General features: G+C 42.3%; 1 protein-coding gene across 1 annotated transcript in view; it reads right to left on the reverse strand.

Annotated features, from left to right (window-relative positions):
• The window catches only part of LOC144495025 (ras GTPase-activating protein 1-like), a 196163-nt gene that overhangs the window by 58413 nt on the left and 116481 nt on the right, over positions 1–21269 (reverse strand). The window contains exons 12-14 of the mRNA XM_078214823.1: positions 19370–19457; positions 12463–12543; positions 6633–6790 (exon numbers count right to left, since the gene is read on the reverse strand). Coding sequence (XP_078070949.1) covers positions 6633–6790; positions 12463–12543; positions 19370–19457 — 327 coding nt within the window. The remainder of the gene's footprint in view (positions 1–6632; positions 6791–12462; positions 12544–19369; positions 19458–21269) is intronic.

Here is a 21269-nt window from a genome sequence, read left to right on the forward strand (position 1 = left end):
GGGTCCGGATGGAATGCATCCCAGGGTATTGAAAGAAATGTCAGAGGTAATAGTGGATGCGTTAGTGATTATTTATCAAAACTCGTTGCATTCTGGGGTAGTGCCGGTTGATTGGAAAACGGCTAATGTTACGCCGCTGTTTAAAAAAGGAAGGAGACAAAAGGCGGGTAACTATAGGCCGGTCAGCTTAACGTCTGTAGTAGGGAAAATGCTGGAATCCATTATTAAAGAGGAGATAGCAGGGCAACTAGATAGAAATGGTTCGATCAATCAGACGCAGCATGGATTCATGAGGGGAAAGTCGTGCTTGACGAACATGTTGGATTTTTATGAAGATGTGACTAGGGCGGTTGATGGAGGAGAACCGGTGGATGCGGTGTTTTTGGATTTCCAAAAGGCGTTTGATAAGGTGCCCCATAAAAGGCTACTGAAGAAGATTAGGGCACACGGAGTTGGGGGTAGTGTGTTAAAGTGGATTGGGGACTGGCTATCCGACAGGAAGCAAAGAGTCGGAATAAATGGGTGTTTTTCCGGTTGGAGGAAGGTAACTAGTGGCGTGCCGCAGGGATCGGTACTCGGGCCGCAACTATTTACCATTTATATAGATGATCTGGAGGAGGGGACGGAGTGTAGGGTAACGAAGTTTGCAGACGACACAAAGATAAGTGGAAAAGTGAATCGTGTGGAGGACGGAGAAGATCTGCAGAGAGATTTGGACAGGCTGAGTGAGTGGGCGAGGATATGGCAAATGGAGTATAACGTTGAGAAATGCGAGGTTATACACTTTGGAGGAAATAATAACAAATGGGATTACTATCTCAATGGAAACAAATTAAAACATGCTACCGTGCAAAGGGACCTGGGGGTCCTTGTGCATGAGACGCAAAAGCCCAGTCTGCAGGTACAACAGGTGATCAAGAAGGCAAATGGGATGTTGGCCTATATTGCGAGGGGGATAGAATATAAAAGCAGGGATGTCTTGATGCACCTGTACAGGGCATTGGTGAGGCCGCAGCTGGAATACTGTGTGCAGTATTGGTCCCCTTATATGAGGAAGGATATATTGGCATTGGAGGGAGTGCAGAGAAGGTTCACCAGGTTGATACCGGAGATGAGGGGTTTGGATTATGAGGAAAGGCTGAGGAGATTGGGTTTGTACTCGTTGGAGTTTAGAAGGATGAGGGGGGATCTTATGGAGACTTATAAGATAATGCGGGGGCTGGATAGGGTGGAGGCGGAGAGATTCTTTCCACTTAGTAAGGAAGTTAAAACTAGAGGACACAGCCTCAAAATAAAGGGGGGTCGGTTTAAGACAGAGTTGAGGAGGAACTTCTTCTCCCAGAGGGTGGTGAATCTCTGGAATTCTCTGCCCACTGAGGTGGTGGAGGCTACCTCGCTGAATATGTTTAAAGCGCGGATGGATGGATTCCTGATCGGTAAGGGAATTAAGGGTTATGGGGATCAGGCGGGTAAGTGGTACTGATCCACGTCAGATCAGCCATGATCTTATTGAATGGCGGGGCAGGCTCGAGGGGCTAGATGGCCTACTCCTGCTCCTATTTCTTATGTTCTTATGTCCTTCCCTGAAGGGTATTACTAAACCAGATGGGTTTTTCCGACAATCAATAATGGTTTAATGGTCATCACCCGATTATTAATTCCATATTAGTTTTATTGAATTCAAATCTGGGTCCCCAGAACATTCACTGAGTTTCTGGATTAATAGTCTAGCGATAATACCACGAGACCATTGCCTCCCCCTAAAACTTAATTGTTGTACATTGGATATATGCTGTATTTGGGACATGGAGAGTTAAAACAACAGAGCTTTATCTATAGGTGTGTATTCTCTTCCATGGCTGCTGCTTCTCTGTCTGCTTCTCACGCTAGTGACTTATGACACCATCTCCGGTGAATACATGAATATATTAAGACACCAGAGCTTCATCAGTTCATAAGAACAACAAACACATAACATTTCCTTCCTGCTTAAATTGCACACCAACACGTTCAAAACAAGTTCAACATGAACAATTACCTATGAGTCAGACATAGAAACAAAGAAACTAGAAGCAGGAATAAGTCATTCGGCACTTAGAGCCTGCTCTGCCATTCGTTTTGATCATGGCTGATCATCAAATTCAATATCCTTATACCCCACCCTTCCCCCCATATTCCTTGATCCCTTTAGTCCCAAGAGCAATATCTAATTTCTTCGTGAAATCAAATAACATTTTGGCCTCAAATACTTTCTGTGGTAGTGAATTCCACACATTCACCACCCTCTGGATGAAGCAATTTCTCCTCACCTCAGTTCTAAAAGGTTTACCCCTGATCCTCAAACTATGACTCCTCATATGACAGACCTGCCATCCCAAGAATCAGCCTGATAAACCTTTGCTGTACTCCCTCTAAAGCAAGGATATCCTTCCTCAGATAAGAACACCAAAACTGCTTCGACCAACACCCTATACAATTGCAGTAAAACACTGCTATTCCTATACTCAAATCCTCTTGCTATGAAGGCCAACATACCATTTGCCTTCTTTACTGCCTGCTGTACCTGCCGGCTTACTTTCAGCGACTGATGCACGAGGACACCAAGGTCTCAATGAGTATCCACCTCTCTCAATTTACAGCCATTCAAGTAATAAGACAGTCAGACAGTCTGGAGGACATCACTTTGGGAACAGTTGATGGTGAACTGGGCGGTTGACAGGCAGCACGTTGCCACAGTGGTTAGCATTGCTGCTACAAAACACTAGGGACCCAGGTTCAATTCCGGCCTTGGGTGATTATATGTGTGGAGTTCTCACATTCTCACTGTGCCTGCGTGGATTTACCTGGGTGCTCTGGTTTCTTCCCATACTCCAAAGATGTGCAGGTTAGGTGGATGGGCCATGCTAAATTGCCCCTTAGTGTTAGGAGGATTAGTGGGGTAAATACGTGAGGTTATGGGATAAGGCCAGGGTGGGATTGTTGTCGGTGCAGGCTCATTGGGCCAAATGGCCTCCTTCTGCACTCAGGGATTCTATGAACCTCTGACATCTTCTTTACATTGGCGGTAACCTCTGGCATTTTTGTCTTTCCACTAACATCATCGGTGGTTAGTTTGACGTAGGGACTAGAGGTTGTCTTGGTGTCTGATCTGTAGATGAGGTGTTGCTTTTCTCAATAGGGTCTGTCCATTGTTGTCGGGATTGTAGGAAGGTTCAGTTCAGTTCAGGACTTTGTACAGTTGAATCTGGATTCTCAGCTGATTCCAGCGGATCTATTTTCCCAGCCAACAGCTGGTTGGCATGTTTCCTTCAGATGATATCATCTCTGGTCTGGACAGTATAAGGGACCGATCCTGTCTGTGCAAGGATTGTGGCAAGAACCTATTTCTCTCCTTTGGAATAATTCCTAGCCAAAACTCCCTATCCATGGTGGAAAGCTCTGTGCTTTGCTTTCCTGCCATTCCATTTGTCCTTGCTATTGTACAATTTATTTTATTTTCGGAGGTTTCAATAGATCAAATCTCGAGCGCAGTTGTCTCTTCACCATTAGCAATGCAGGAGAGGTCTTGGTTGTTGAATGTGTTGCATTGCTATATACTATTAGGAAATTGTTAAGACGTTTGATCAGCGAATCTTGTTCCCTGGTTGCACTCAAGGTATGTTTCATGGTTTGAATGAAAAGTTCTGCTGCACCATTGGTAGCAGGATGATATGGTGCAGACCTAATATTCTGAATGCCAATTGCTTGCAAGAAACATCTGAATTCTTGAGACAAATTGGGATCCGTTATCGTTTACCTGGTGTTCAGGGAATCCAAACTGACTAAATACTTCTCCTAGCTTCTTGGTAGTTTTCTCCAATGCGGCAGATTTCATCACAGTGACCTCTGGCCATTTCGCGTGAGCATTGGTTATCAGTAAGAACATTTGTCCTTCAAAAGGTCCTCCAAAATCAACATGCACTCATTGCCAAGGATGGCAGGTTTGGCACAGGAAGAACATGTTCTGGCTTTCTCTTCAATTTCCGCATCCAATCCAGGCCATCAGAAATAACTCCTTGCTATTTCCTTCATGCATACAATTCTGCAATGGCCCTCATGTAAATTATCTTACACCTGCTTTATTAATGGTGGCAGAATGATTACTCTAATCACCATAGAAGACATCCTGACTGTACTGACAGCTCCAATATCCTGGAGTAGAATGGATTCAGGTTAGGTGTTATTATAGAGGTTTTTTCTTGTATTACCATATCTATCAGCTCAGAGTATCAAATCATCTAGTGGATGCTTCGTCGCAAACTAGAAGTGACTGGTACATTGCCTACTTGTTCAGAGTAGAAGATATTCTCTCCTGTAATTCTTCCCTTTCAATCTGTGCATAGTTACTTTCAGCCTTGCTCAAGGTTCGAGATGCAAAAGCAATGCTCTTTCTTCACCCTATGGCATAATGTGGGAGACCACCGCTCCTACGCCAAAAGGGGATGCATCACAAGCTAACTGCAAGGTAAATGCCTAAGATCTTCAGATTTGAGGAACACTCCTTTGGCTGGTACAAAAGCGCTTTTGCATTGATCAGACCATTTCCATTTCTTGTTCTGAGACAAGAGGTTATGTAATGCTTTCAGAATGGCTGCCAAGTTTGGAACAAATATTCTATAGGAGTTCAACAATCCTAGAAAGGAATGCAACTGATTAATAGTCTGAGGTGCAGGCGTGTCTGTAATAGCCTTAATCTTTGAAGGAGATTTGTAAAGGCCAGTGGCATCAATCACGTGTCCCAATACTCAGCGGAGGATTGGAGGAACTTGTACTTGCGGACTCCCAAACCATAGTCTTCCAATCCCAAGAGAGTTCAAGTTTTGAAGATGTTCCTCTTCGCCTCTTTCAGTGACTAGGATGTCACCCAGATAACATTGGATTCTGCTCAGTCCACTCAGGATCTGATCCATTGCTCTTTGAAACAATGCAGGACATGAGGTTCCTGTGACTTCTTGTCCACATTCATCCGAAAATAAGCCTGCCTCAGGTCAATTTTGCTAAAATGTTGGCCTCCCTCCAATCTGCAAACAAGTCTTCAATGTGGGGTAATGGGTACTGGTCCACACATAACATTGGATTAATGGTGACTTTGAAGTCTCCACAAATCCTTATGGATCCACCCTTCTTGATGACTGGAACTATTGGCATGGCCCATTCACTAATGTTGAGAGATTCCAAGACTTCTGTCTTCACAAGTCATTCAAAGTCAGCTTCCACCTTTGGCCTAATAGCATATGGTAAAGACTTTGCCTTCAAGCATTTTCCATGGTTTCCTTCTTTTATTTTCAGTTTAACTGTAATATCTGTCATGCTCCCTAGTTCTCCTTCAAAAACATTATGCTTCTTTAAAATTTTCGCTAGGCTTGATTCTCCATAGATTATGTTGACTTTGGCCCAGTTCAGTCGAATTTTCTCCAGCCACATTTGACCCATCAACGCTTGATAATTGCCCTTCACTACGTGTAGAGACAAATCTGCTGTTTGGCCATTAAGTTGCACAGCCACTTCAATGCGGCCCTTCAGAGGAACCACTTCACCTGTGTTTGTCTTCAATCCTATCCTTGACAGCTTCAAGGGCACCAGCAAGACTGTTGCCCCAGTTTCAACTTCCATCCTCACTGGCTTTCTATCCAGCAATGGAGTAACCCCAGTATTGGTGTGTAGCACCAGTGATGGCTAGCATATTTAGTGATAATTCCTCCTCAGATTGAGTCGCTGCATTTTCTTGACTCTTTTGAATAGCAAGAACATTTCTCCTTTCATTCTGTTTAAATGCTGTCTTGTTTTGTTCTTATTTTTAGATAGAGCTTGCTTTTTCTTCCACAAGAGGTCATTTGGCTCCTCCGGACTGCTTCACCATTCAGTAAGATCATGACTGATCTGTTTGTGTTTCAAATTCCACATTCCCATTTACCCCCGATAAAGTTGGATTCTCTTGTCCAGTAAGAATCTATCTATCACTGTCTTAAAAATGAACACTTCCATCGCTCTCTGGGGCAAAGTTCCAAAGTTGCAAAACCCTCATTTTCATCTTTGTCCTAAAAGGGTGACCCCAACTTTGAAACAGTGCCGAGGAAACATTTTTTCCACATCCAGCTTGTCAAGACAGTCGAGGATCTTATATAATTCAATCAAGTCACTCCTCACTTTTCTAAACTCCAGTGAAAACAAGCCCAGTATGTCCATCCTTTGCTCATATGACAAACCACTCATTCCAGGACTGCCGAAGTTGATCTGGAAGGGCAATGGGACACAAGGTCCTCACCAATTATATCACCCAGTTTTCAGGCATGAAACACATAACAGTTGAAATTCTCTCCCTGTAAATTCTAGCTTCATTCTGGACTTGATTATAAAATCTGGACTGACACTGCAGAAGCCAGTGCTACTTTATCTTAGTACTGACCTTTGGCAGCTATTAATAATAAGCCCCATGTACTTCTGGTAAAAGTAAATGGTTCCAGAGCACAATTGCAAGCAGAAAGCTTTATGTATCTTCACCACTAGATTAGGCAGTAAATCCTTGCATCTTGTGTGTAAATTTTCATAAAACATGATTACTAAAGAGGTTTTATGTTGAAAAAAAGACTCACTCAAAAATGAATTCTTCTGTCCATACAGGATTCTGCCCTTCCCTGGCATGAGTTTTTGCTACTTGAACACTATTTAGGGAGATGTTACAGTAAGGTTGTGTGAAATATTTCGCTGGAAGTTTATGGGCTTCTTCCACATACAACACCAGACTACTGACCTGAGGAAGAAAAACAAATCATTTTTATTATAGGAAATTTCACAAGATACCAATGTCAAATTACATCAATAGTTTACTTTTGCTAAATACCTTAGTTACATCCCATGACCAACAATTATTGAAGATTTCACTTATTTCCTTGGTAAAACTAACAAGTCTGATATAACCAATTGTGCTGTCCCGGTAACCTTCAAGAGGTATTTTATCATTTGTCACTTGGTAGTACAGATCCTGGGTATTGCTGAATAAAGAGACATAAAGCTGTTGAAGCTTTTTGTCTTGGAGTCAATCAAAAACTTTGGTATTCTTGTATCTGTCCTGATGAGTGAAAGACAAAATGTTTTAACAGGAGGTCTCCCTCTTCAGCAATATTATATAATTAAAATTTGGAGGCAAAGTTATCTTCTTTTGCTCTGTTAGCTAAAACACGCAGTGCAAGAAGCTAGAGCATTTTGTCGATGGACGAATGTCCAAGATATACAAAATGTATTATTCTAATTGTATATCATTAGTTCAGTTAAGAATGTATTGAATTATTAAATATCAAAATGATGATGAAGGGGTTAAAATCATTGAATGTAGTAGAGTTCTCCTGTGAATCAAGTACAGAACAGTTCCCTGGGAAGCTGCCGTGAAGATGTTTCATTGCAGTTCCCACACTTGCAGATGGGCAGCACAAACATGCTGACCAAGGGACAAGAGGGTGAGAACTCTAATAACCACACCTGTGTTTATTAGAGTAATGCCTAAAGTACAAGGCATTCATCCCATCTGGACTCAGATCCTCTTCCAAAGAATTTCATTTGCCAGAGCAAAGAAACAAATGGGCTGCCTTCTGGATCTGTTCTAATCACAGTGGTCGCACCATGCACATGTATACGGAGGAACATTCAGAAATGACTTCAATTGCACAATGAGATTCACTTGGGCACCTTCCTTAAGGATGAATAACTTTATTGCAATTAAGTCATTTGGCTTGGTCACCAGCTGTCGTGTAGTCCTTAGTGTCACATTGCACATGGATTATTAGGAACTAAATAGCGCATCAGTGTTATTGTGGGAGGGGTGGCAACATAAGTTTACTTGAAGCATGTTAGGATGGGGTGCTGCCACAGAGGTTCAGGTGCCAAGAATGCAGTGCTGTACACTCCACAGTCAAGTGAATCTTGACTGGATGAAGGTGCTACTTGATTCTCTGGTATGCAAATTAATGGACACAGGCATCAGCAGGATCTCTGAATGGGAATGCTCCATTGGCTGTTTGTTATCTTCCTCCTCCTCTTCGAATGATGAGCAGTCCTCAATTTCGTCCAGCTCCAGCTCTTTTCTTCGCTGTAGTGCCAGGTGCCCTGCACCTGAGGGAATCCTACTATAGAGACAAAGTTGACCACATTTTGTTCCAGATTGTTGGAATTCACAAGTAGTTCCATGCCTCAGGTACAAGGCATTCATCCCGTCTGGACTCAAGATACTCCTCCAAAATCACTGACCACCTGATGTAAGAGTTGCAGCTTTAGCAAGTACTGCTGCTTGGAGGGCAGCACAAGTTAATAATATTCAAAATAAAAGTGGAAACTTTAATCACATGCGGCTTGGGGAGGCTCAAAAAATGTCTTTTTTGTCTATGGGCCTGTCTGAGGAGGTAGCATCTTCTTCTATCTCATGGCCTGTGTCCAACCACTCCACTGCGCCCAGCTACATATGGGCGCATGGCATGCTGCAGCTCTTCTAATTGCTGACTCTCCTATTGTAGCTGCTAAGTTGGATTTTACTGCTGCTCCTGAGTAGTCCACTTGAGGTTGAGGGCACAAGGGAATTATGCTGCAGAAACAAGCAGTAATTTCTTCAACCCCAGCACTATTAGTAAGAGCAGCTTCACCCCCAGCACTATTAGTAAGAACAGCTTCAATGAGCTACACCTCTAATGACAGGCCTCTGACTGATCTCAAAGAACAAAGAACAATACAGCACAGGAACAGGCCCTTCAGCCCTCCAAGCCCGCGCCGCTCCCTGGTCCAAACTAGACCATTCTTTTGTATCCCTCCATTTCCACTCCGTTCATGTGGCTATCTAGATAAGTCTTAAATGTTCCCAGTGTGTCCGCCTCCACCACCTTGCCCGGCAGCGCATTCCAGGCCCCCACCACCCTCTGTAAAATACGTCCTTTTGATATCCGTGTTAAACCTCCCCCCCTCACCTTGAACCTATGACCTGTCGTGAACGTCACCACTGACCTGGGAAAAAGTTTTCCACCGTTCACCCTATCTATGCCTTTCATAATTTTATACACCTCTATTAGGTCACCCCTCATCCTCCGTCTTTCCAGTGAGAACAACCCCACTTTACCCAATCTCTCCTCATAACTAAGCCCTTCCATACTAGGCAACATCCTGGTAAACCTCCTCTTCACTCTCTCTAAAGCCACCACGTCCTTCTGGTAGTGTGGCGACCAGAACTGGGCACAGTATTCCAAATGCGGCCAAACCAACGTTCTATACAACTGCAATATCAGACCCCAACTTTTATACTCTATGCCCCGTCCTATAAAGGCAAGAATGCCATATGCCTTATTCACTACCTTCTCCACCTGTGACGTCACCTTCAAGGATCTGTGGACTTGCACACCCAGGTCCCTCTGCGTATCTACACCCTTTATGGTTCTGCCATTTATCCTACAGCTCCCCCCTACGTTAGTTCTACCAAAATGCATCACTTCGCATTTATCTGGATTGAACTCCATCTGCCATTTCTTTGCCCAAATTTCCAGCCTATCTATATCCTTCTGTAGCCTCTGACAATGTTCCTCACTATCTGCAAGTCCAGCCATTTTCGTGTCGTCCGCAAACTTACTGATCATCCCAGTTACACCTTCTTCCAGGTCGTTTATATAAATCACAAACAGCAGAGGTCCCAATACAGAGCCCTGCGGAACACCACTAGTCACAGGCCTCCAGCCGGAAAAAGACCCTTCCACTACCACCCTCTGTCTTCTGTGACCAAGCCAGTTCTCCACCCATCTAGCCACCTCCCCCTTTATCCCATGAAATCCAACCTTTTGCACCAACCTACCATGAGGGACTTTGTCAAATGCTTTACTAAAGTCCATATGGACCACATCCACGGCCCTTCCCTCGTCAACCATTCTAGTCACTTCTTCAAAAACCTCCACCAGGCTAGTGAGGCAGGACCTCCCTCTCACAAAACCATGCTGACTATCGTTAATGAGTTTATTCCTTTCCAAATGCGCATACATCCTATCTCTAAGAATCCTCTCCAACAACTTCCCTACCACGGACGTCAAGCTCACCGGCCTATAATTTCCCGGGTTATCTTTCCTACCCTTCTTAAATAACGGGACCACATTAGCTATCCTCCAATCCTCTGCGACCTCACCTGTGTCCAGTGACGAGACAAAGATTTGCGTCAGAGGCCCAGCGATTTCATCTCTCGTCTACCTGAGCAGCCTTGGATAGATTCCATCAGGCCCTGGGGATTTGTCAGTCTTTATATTCCCTAAAAAACCTAACACTTCCTCCCTTGTAATGGAGATTTTCTCTAACGGGTCAACACTCCCCTCCGAGACACTCCCAGTCAACACATCCCTCTCCTTTGTGAATACCGATGCAAAGTATTCATTTAGGATCTCCCCTACTTCTTTGGGCTCTAAGCATAATTCCCCACTTTTGTCCCCAAGAGGTCCGATTTTTTCTGACAACCCTTTCCTTCCTAATGTATGAATAAAATGCCTTGGGATTCTCCTTAATCCTATCTGCCAAGGACATTTCGTGACCCCTTTTTGCCCTCAAGCTTGCTGCTTCTTTTCTTTATAGTTTGGAGTGCAATTCAGTTTCAGGATTCAACGATATCTACTGTGCATTTGCCTCCTCTAAATTGCTGAGTTTTAGAAGCTGCATATGACCCATACAATGCTGGAAAGGAACCATTAACATGGGAAATTAGTGCCTTAAATACAACCCCCACTGGCCTTTTGCCACGCAAATTGCCAGAGCAGACAAAACACACCCTGGGAAAAACAGGTGAATGAAATAGCCAATGTTGTTCCTTTGGTTAAGAAGGGTAGCAAGAATAATCCAGGTAATTACAGGCCAGTGAGCCTTACATCAGTGGTAGGGAAATTATTGGAGAGGATTCTTCGAGACAGGATTTATTCCCACTTGGAAATAAGTGGACGTATTAGTGAGAGGCAACATGGTTTTGTGAAGGGGAGGTCGTGTCTCACGAACTTGATCGAGTTTTTCGAGGAAGTGACGAAGATGATTGATGAGGGTAGGGCAGTGGATGTTGTCTACATGGACTTCAGTAAGGCCTTTGACAAGGTCCCTCATAGCAGACTGGTGCAGAAGGTGAAGTCGCATGGGATCAGAGGTGAGCTGGCAAGGTGGATACAAAACTGGCTCGGTCAAAGAAGACAGAGGGTAGCAGTGGAAGGGTGCGTTACTGAATGGAAGGCTGTGACAAGTGGTGTTCCTCAGGGATCAGTGCTGGGGCCTTTGCTGTTTGTAATATATATATATATATATACATATATATGATTTGGAGGAAAATGTAACTGGATTGATTAGTAAGTTTGCAGACGACACAAAGGTTGGTGGATTTGCGGATAGCGATGAGGACCATCAGAGGATACAGCAGGATATAGATCAGTTGGAGACTTGGGCAGAGAGATGGCAGATGGAGTTTAATCCGGACAAATGTGAGGTAATGCATTTTGGAAGGTCTGATACAGATAGGAAATATACAGTAAATGGCAGAACCCTTAGGAGTATTGATAGGCAAAGGGATCTGGGTGTACAGGTACACAGGTCACTGAAAGTGGCAATGCAGGTGGAGAAGGTAGTCACGAAGGCATATGGCATGCTTGCCTTCATCAGCCGGGGTATTGAGTTTAAAAATTGGCAAGTCATGTTGACGCTTTATAGAACCTTAGTGAGGCCGCACTTGGAATAGAGTGTTCAATTCTGGTCGCCACACTACCAGAAGGATGTGGAGGCTTTGGAGAGGGTACAGAAAAGACTTACCAGGATGTTGCCTGGTATGGAGAGCATTAGCTGTGAGGAGAGGTTGGAGAAACTTGGTTTGTTCTCACTGGAGTGACGGAGGTTGAGGGGAGACCTGATAGAGGTCTACAAGATTATGAGAGGCATGGATAGAGTGGATAGTCAGAAGCTTTTTCCCAGGGTGGAAGAGTCAATTACTAGGGGGCATAGGTTTAAGGTGGGAGGGGCAAGTTTTAAAAGAGATGTACGAGACAGATTTTTTACACAGAGTGGTGGGTGCCTGGAACTCGTTGCCGGGGGAGGTAGTGGAAGCGGATACTGTAGTGACTTTTAAGGGGAGTCTTGACAAGTACATGAATGAGATGGAAATAGAGGGATATGGTCCCCGGAAGCGTAGAGGGTTTTAGTTAAGTCAGGCAGCATGATCGGTGCAGGCTTGGAGGGCCAAAGGGCCTGTTCCTGTGCTGTAATTTTCTTTGTTCTTTCTTTTCTTTGAAGGAAGATATAGTCCCAAAGCTTTTTTTTCATATTTTCCCAGTTCCCACACCTCCAAAGGCTGGAAACCCTCCCCCCACCACACACCCATTAGAATCCCATGCATAAAAATTGACTTTTAATGCCACGTAAATGGCTGAGTAAAACCTTTCTTTTTACCTGTCGAAGGCGTTTATTGGAGGTTGGTGGCAGAGGTTTCTTCAAGTTACTGCAAAATACCTGCAGGCACTTCATCCAGTCCTTCAAAAGAAAAATATTTGTAATATCTAGATAACTGAACAATTACTTAATTTCTAAATTCATTATCAACCCTTTATAACATTAATAAGTCATAGAGAGTTAATTTAAAAAAATATTCTTAATCTGAAGCTGGTAATCGGTTCAGTGAAGTAAATGTTCATAATTCAAAGCACAAAAGAGCTGCAAGCTCAAACGAGAACTGGGAATCGTAGGAGGGAAAGAAACCAGGAGATCACCATAGGGTGGTGACACAACAGGTACATGATGCAGTCAGCTACTAAACCAAAATGCAGTGTGTTTAAAAAAAAAGGGACTGCTAAGTAAGGGGTGAATGAGATGATTGAAAAATGCCTGCAGAGAGAGAGAGAGAAGCTTCAGCTTGAAACAGAAGCGAAATCAGCAACAAATTTTGTGTTGTGTACAACCAATCTATTAAGACAATTAGAACTAGAACTGGAGAATGGCAGCTGGAATAATATGAGGTTAACTTTGCACACAAGGTTCCTGGGAGGGTCAAGATCCAGATCTTGGCTGAATGCACACTGGCTGTGGAACTCGTTAAAATGCTAATTTTCTTTCCAAATTTAGATCTCAAGATTCTCATTAAGAGGGAACCTTAAACTTAAGAAATCCTGTGATTTGCTCCTTTCTATAATAGGGTGCCCAGAACTGCACACAGTATTCCAAGTGTGGCCTTACCAATGTCTCAGACAACTTCAACAAGACGGGAAAAATCATATACATTTCCCTCTGCAACTGGATCCTAGACTTGCAAAGCTACAGACCGTAATCAGCAAGGATAGGCAACGACACCTCCACGATTATCCTCAACACTGGTGCCCTGCATGCCTGTGTCCTCAGCCCCTTCAACAAGACGTCCCAACTCCTGTATTCAATGTTCTGACCAATGAAACCAAGCATGCCGAATGCCTTTTTCACCACCCTGTCCATCTGTGACTCCATTTTCAAGGAGCTATGAACCTACGTGATGGAATATTCTCTACTTGCCAGGATGAATTCAGTTCCAACAACACAAAAGTTCAACACCATCCAGGACAAAACAGCCTGCTTGAATGGCACCCCATCCACCACCTTCAACAACCACTTTCTCCACCACTGAAGCACAATAGCAGCAGTATGTACCATGTACAAGATGCAGTGCAGGAACTCACCAACTCACTCCTTAGGTAGCACCTTCCAAACTTTTGACCATTACGATCTGACAGGATGACAGTAGCAGGCACCACCATCTGGCAGTTCCAAGTAACTCACCATTCTGACTTGAAAATATATCTCCTTCACTGAAGTTGGGTCAAAATCCTGGAACATCTTCTTGAACAGCACTGTCAGTGTACCTATACCTCAGGGACTGCAGCGGTTCAAGATGGCAGCTCACTTGCACCTCATCAAGGGCATTTAGGGATGGGCAATAAATGTTGACCAGTCAGCAATGCTCACATCCCATAAAAAATGAATTGAAAATAACATCCTTGTAATGTATTCGGATCCCTTTTTTATAACCTTTAATAGAATGGTGCGCCTGGACATTACAAGTCAACATAATTAGTCAAGAAAATTTTCCACAGTCTTACATATATCTGCTTTTCGCCAATAGTGAAACGAGCTGGCATTATTATTCCAGGTTGTCTTGTTCTGAGTTGGAACTATTAGCAAGACTGCTGCTTGTGTAACTGATTCTGACCTTTCTATTCTGGCTCTTTATTCCCAGATAAAGTGACCCTTTGAAAAATAAATGTTTTTTTAAACATACATACGGCACGGGGTGGCATGGTGGCACAGTGGTTAGCACTGCTGCCTCATAGCGCCAGGGATCCGGGTTCAATTCCAGCCTTGGGTCACTGTCTGTGTGGAGTTTGCACATACTCCCCGTGTCTGCGTGGGTTTCCTCCGGGTGCGCCAGTTCCTCCCACACTCCAAAGATGTGCGGGTTAGGTTGATTGGCTATGCTAAATTAACCCTACTGTCAGGTGATTAGCAGGGCAAATACATGGGGTTACCAGGATAGGGCCTGGGTGGGATTGTGGTCGGTGCAGACTCGATGGGCCAAATGGCCTCCTTCTGCACTGTAATGATTCTATGATTCTATGAGATAAATTCCAGCTACAAGATGAAACAGTTAATGTTGCAATTAATCAGGTCAGGAAGACACATCCCAATCTTATCCCTGGTTTTGCAGATTTAACAGGTCACAATAACAACTTCAGTGCCTTTAATGGTATACAATGACACAAAGCATTTCACAGGAGCGTTACCAAAATTGAAAATACTCTTGATCAAGAGTATTAAGGAGAACTATAGGCCGAGATATGGAGAAGTTCGGAGGGGGGGGGGGGAACCCAGACTTCAGGATCTAGATAGGTGATGGAATGACCACCAATGGTGGAATGATGAAAATCAAGGATATACAAGAGATCAAAATTCATGTACTAGAGATTGGAGGGGTATTTTTAAAAATTCTTGCTGGGATGTGGGTGTCGCTGACAAGACCAGCATTTGTTGCCCATCCCTAATTGCCCTTGAACTGAGTTGCTTGCTAGGCCATTTCAGGGGGCAGTTAAGAATCAACCACATTGCTATAGGTCTGGACTTGTACGTCAGCCAGACCAGGTAAGGATGGCAGATTTCCTTTCCTATAGGATATCAGTGAACCAGGTGGGTTTTTATGACAATCAATGATAGTTATCACGGCCACCATTACTGACACTAGCTTTCAATTTCAATAAATTAAATATAACTTAAATACGTTCAATTAAATCAATGGGGAACTTTAGGCTTGTGGATGAATTTCCGTACATGTGATGCCAGGTACGTGGGCTGATTGAATCAAATAGCCTGTTCCTTCAGTTGTTCGTAATACGCAGACTGCAAACCGTACTCAACTAGTCTGTGTTTGCAAAACCCAAAAGATCTATTGTTAGATGTGATTCTGCAATTGGCAGTACTTGCTGAACAATCTTGCGCGTGCTAAGAGCTATACTAACAACCTATTTAAGATAATCAGCTGAGCTTGTAATGTGGCTCATTAACAACATACATTCATATGCAGGGACCAGTTCTCTGCAACTAAAAGGAATATGTTCAATCCTTGCACCTTTTTTGAATTATCCAGGAGTTTAAGGAGTCAATAGTTCCCCATTGCTTTCTCAATAGGGAAGCCTCGACTGGTGTCAACCTGTCAACCAGTCAGAACCCTTTTCTCCTGCAGTATAAATTGCTTTGATCTTTTGAAACTTGGCATGATTGTATTTGATTTGATGATGCACGATGAAAAGTTTCAGCAACATGAATATTGCTGAAAAAGAGAGACAAGTTCTGTACTACGAAGCGATTGTTCTCAAGTATTGTTGGAGTTGCATTCATCCAGGCAGGTGGAGAGTATTCAATCACACTCCTAACTTGTGCCTTATAGATGTTGGACAGGCTTTGAGGAGTCAGATGAGTTACTTGCGCAGAATCCCCAGCCTCTGATCTGCTCTTGTAGCCACAGCTTTTATATGGCTGGTTCAGTTAAGTTTCTGGTCAATGGTAATCATCAGGAGGTTGATGGTGAGGGAGTCAGCAGTGGTAATGTTACACTTAGATTATTTCACTGGTGAGAACCATTGTGACATGACTGTTACTTGTCACTTATCAGCCTAAACTTGAAAGTTGTCCACGTCTTGCTACATGCGGGCATGTACTGCTTCAGCATCCAAGGTGTTATGAATAGGACTGAACACACCATAATCTGCAAATATCCCTACTTCTGACCTTATGATGGAGGGAGAGTCATTGATGAAGCACCTGAAGATAGTTAGATACTAACCTGAGCAATTCCTGTCATTCTTTTTTAATAAATGGTGTGTGTCCCGCCCAGAAGAAAGGAATACATATCTACATTAACCTGGCTACTTTATAAAATTACTTTACTTTATAAATGGATAAAGACTTTACCTTGACATGCCTGACTATCCATGAGTCATACCAGAGGAATTTCTAGCTTCTAGAAAACCAGCAGGACTCGTGTTATCCTTAAAATGTGCTAATGCCCCCTGTGACTGTAGAAGATCAAATTCCAAAGAAATTCACCAATATCATATACATTTCTAAGGCAAGATTCTGATCAGAGGCAGTGCACCTGCAAGGACAAAAGGGTTGCGCAACTCCCACAGTTGCGTGGACCTGCAGAGTTTCACTGGCTGTCTTGTCTGGAGACAATACACATCTTTTTAGCCTGTCTTGATGCTCTCTCCACTCCCATTGTTTTGTTTCTTAAAGACTGGATTAGTTGTAAGTATTCGCATTCCAACCATTATTCATGTAAATTGAGTCTGTGTCTTATAAGTTCTGTTTGTGAACAGAATTCCCACTCACCTGAAGAAGGGGCTCAGAGCCTCGAAAGCTTGTGTGGCTTTTGCTACCAAATAAACCTGTTGGACTTTAACCTGGTGTTGTTAAACTTCTTACTGTGTTTACCCCAGTCCAACGCCGGCATCTCCACATCAGGACAAAAGGGACCCAGACTCTTCTATTAAACACCTAAGATTCCAGACCTAAGAAAATAAATATTTTGCCGAACACCCAGAAGTGGTAAGCGGTATGTCACATGACCTCCCCCACACTGTTAGAACCTGTAACACTGCCATGTGGAACTGAACCCAGGCAGCCTATCATTTTACCTCTCAACAGGTAGCAGCAGAAAGAGCTCTGACCAGGTAATTTGCTTACCATCTCCACAGAGTATTACAGGAATATCAGAACTCCTGTATCTGTATCTATAAGACCCATTCATCTCTTATGTGTCTTCAATCGGGAAGTTATCGCTTCTGGAAAGATGGATCGCCCTTCAACAGTTTCAGCCCACTAACCTCTGAAGGAATACACCATTGGACTTTCGATTCTAGACTCTGGACTCATATAAAACCATGAATCTTATTTTTATTGTGGTCTTGTGCTGTACCCCTTCCTTTCCCTTATCCTTCTTGCATGAGTACAAAAGGCGCATTTTGTGTGTGTGAAATAAACCAACCCTCTTATTTTACCTCATCTCAAGTTTGTTGTGGGGTTATTAATAAAGGATTGGATCACTCCAAACTGAAGGGTTGGGAAAACATGCCACCATGTATAAAGGGGGAAATCGAAAATCAGAATCATCCTTTTGTTTACGGAGCGGTAGTGACTACAGAAATCAGGGCTGTTTAAATTAATCACCCTCTTGTCCTTAACATATATAATGCAATGCAAAGCAGCAGTGATAGTCTTGCACATAGACACAGTTTGAGTACTGAGTACAGTTTTGAACACGCCATTGCAGAAAGTACGTTAAAAACCAGAGTGTACAATAAGTTTTATCAGGATGAGAAATATAGTTACAAAGGAAAATTGAAGATATAGGAGTATTTTCACTAAAGCAGAGAAAGCTAAGTGGTCACCTTGTAAAGGATTTGTTTTCATTATGATGGGTGTTGATTAGGTGATGAAAGAAAGACTATTTTATATGGGTGAAGAGATGGTGAGAAGTGACCATCAATTAAAATGGTCATTAAGCAAATAGAGATAGATTAGCAAAACTTTCTTTATGCAGAGAGCTGCTTTAGCATAAAGTATTTTACTACAAGGAATAGTTGAGCGCCCACTGCATCTTTTGAGCAAAAACTAAATAAGCATTTGCAACAGGGATATAAGGGTGTAGCAAGGAGAGGAGCAGAGAACTGAATTAGTTTTTGATTGCTCCAGAACGAGCACATACAAAATATTATATTAGCTTTAGTATTATTTGTCTTTTTCACTTCAAAAATAACCTAATCTATACATAACTTTTGAACAATGAGACATAGAACATAGAAAAAATACAGCACAAACAGGCCCTTCGGCCCACAAGTTGCGCCGGTCATGTCCCTACCTATTTAGGCTTATATATAGACTTACCTATAACCCTCAATCCTATTAAGTCCCATGTACTCATCCAGAAGTCTCTTAAAAGACCCTATTGAGTTTGCCTCCACCACCACTGATGGCAGCCGATTCCACTCACCCACCACCCTCTGAGTGAAAAACTTACTAAGAAGTTTAACACCACCAGGTTAAAGTCCAACAGGTTTATTTGGTAGCAAAAGCCACACAAGCTTTCGGAGCTCCAAGCCCCTTCTTCAGGTGAGTGGGCCCACTCACCTGAAGAAGGGGCTTGAAGCTCCGAAAGCTTGTGTGGCTTTTGCTACAAATAAACCTGTTGGACTTTAACCTGGTGTTGTTAAACTTCTTGCTGTGTTTACCCCAGTCCAACGCCGGCATCTTCACATCATGAAAAACTTACCCCTGACATCTCCTTTGTACCTACTCCCCAGCACCTTAAACCTGTGTCCTCTCGTAGCAGCCATTTCAGCCCTGGGAAAAAGCCTCCGAGAATCCACCCGATCTATACCTCTCAACATCTTGTACACCTCTATCAGGTCACCTCTCATCCTTCGTCTCTCCAAGGAGAAAAGACCGAGTTCCCTCAACCTATCCTCATAAGGCATGCCAACCAATCCAGACAACAGTTGTAAATCTTCTCTGCACCCTTTCAATCATTTCCACATCCCTCCTGTAATGAGGTGTTATAACTTATTTAAAAGACCAGCTATTATTTTAACACCAACAGCTCATTAATGACCATAAAACTAGAACACCCATTACTTTGTTTGTCAAGAGGAGCTTTGCAAGATAGTCATTACGCAACTCAAACATGGTTGTCAGTTTTCTTTTGCAATGGGAGAAGGCAGCACATTGTACATTTGGCTGACACAATCATCCCAAAGTTACAATCATTTAGCTTTCAGCATTTTACCTGTGCCTGTTCTGGAGTCTCTGCTGCAAAGTAGAAGATGCAATGGTCTTCACTAAAGTGCTGTACTACTATTTGAAAACAGTTTGGCCTAAGAAAAGGAAAAGTACAGGAAACAAATTAATCCATGAAACTGCAGCACAGCTAATCTATGATGGAAAAGAAACCTTGATCAATGTATTTTTGTCAAAACAGCAACTTTAATATTCATGCATATTCAACAACTCTAAAGTTGCAGTCTACCAGTTGGTTGAATTCAATGTTCTTCCTCTCTTTGAGAAGTAGATGGGAGGTATATTGGCACATTATGAAGACAGCTATTTCAAATTCAAAAATGTTTGTGTATCATTTTGCATTTAATACATTTATTCCTCGGAAAAGTCTGGAAATTTTGAGTAGACCAAAGCAACTCTCAACACAATTTTACTACAGTATTTTGGGAGCAAAGACATTGAAAATACAGTATTTTGATAAGCAATTTTTTTTTACTGCTTTATAATGTTTATCACTGTTTTATGCGTCAGGTAAATGCTTAATATCTATGGTATTTTCTGGTTCACATACTAGTGATTAGATATTCTAACATCATTCTATAATCCAAAAAATTACAAAAATCCAGAAATTGCTGTGGTTTCAAACATTCCAATCTGAAGAGGTTACCATATATAAAATAAAAATAAAAAATGCTGGAAATACTCAGTAGGTCAGACAACAATGATGAAGAGAGAAACAGAGTTAACATTTCAGGTTGATGATCTTTCATCATCTACAAAGTTTTGTTTTTGGACTATCTTAAGTTTCCTTGCTGTGAAAATGATGGAAACCTGGCCAGAATAATAATCTTACACAAGAATAACAGTGCAGTAAAACTATTAACAATAGTAAGCACAATGAATGGGTAAGAAAGTTTCTAATTCTTAAATAGGAATAAAGTTCTAATTTTGTTAAGCAGAGAGAAATTTGAACTGTACAATCCTGTAGCCAATATTTTCATTGAACATATACTCAAAACAAAGTCTCCATAAGGGACAAAGGGATAACATTCCCAAATGATTTCCTATAACAATATATCCAACAAGGTTTGATCCAAGAAACGTTAGTGTTCTTCCTAATATAGGTTCAGAGTCATGGAAGAATCAATGAGTCAATGCCAAAGCTGATACAGGAAAATAAGAAGGCTGTATTCATTAACAGACCTTATCGCAACATGACACAAGGGTCTACATCCTAAAATATACCAAAAACAATATTATTTGTCGATATATTAAATCAGTGCATAGACAGACCAAAAGGTTTCTACTTTTAAATTAAAATATGTACACTGTATATTGTTTGCTACCAAACTGACAAACAATAACTCTTTTAAATCTACAAATTAAAACAAAGCCTAAAGGACCTAATACCGAAGCACTGGAAAGATAAAGCACACAAGAAATACATTCAGTTCAACCAGTTCCACTCCTGATCTTTCCAGAGCCTTGCAATATCTTTTTCTTCAAGTATTTGCACATTCTCCCCAGGCCTGCGTGGGTTTCCCCCGGGTGCTCTGCTATTCTCCCACAGTCCAAAGATGTGCAGGTTAAGTTAATTGGCCATGCTAAATTGCCCCTTAGAGTCAGGGTAAATACATGAGGTTACGGGAATAGGGCCTGGGAGGGATTTTTGTTGGTGCAGACACAATGGGCCGAATGGCCTCTTTCTGCATTGTCGAGATTTTATGATTCTATTTAACTAATTCTCTTTTTAAAGTTACTAGTCAACATGCCTTCACTGCCCTTTCAGGCACAGGTTTCCAGATCATAACAACTCACTGTATATATAAAAAAATGGTTTCCTTGTATCACCTCAGATTCTTTACCCAAACACCAACCTATATCATCTGGTTACCAATGTTACATTTCTC

Source organism: Mustelus asterias, chromosome 6, assembly GCF_964213995.1.
Source record: "Mustelus asterias chromosome 6, sMusAst1.hap1.1, whole genome shotgun sequence".
Lineage (NCBI taxonomy): Eukaryota > Metazoa > Chordata > Chondrichthyes > Carcharhiniformes > Triakidae > Mustelus > Mustelus asterias.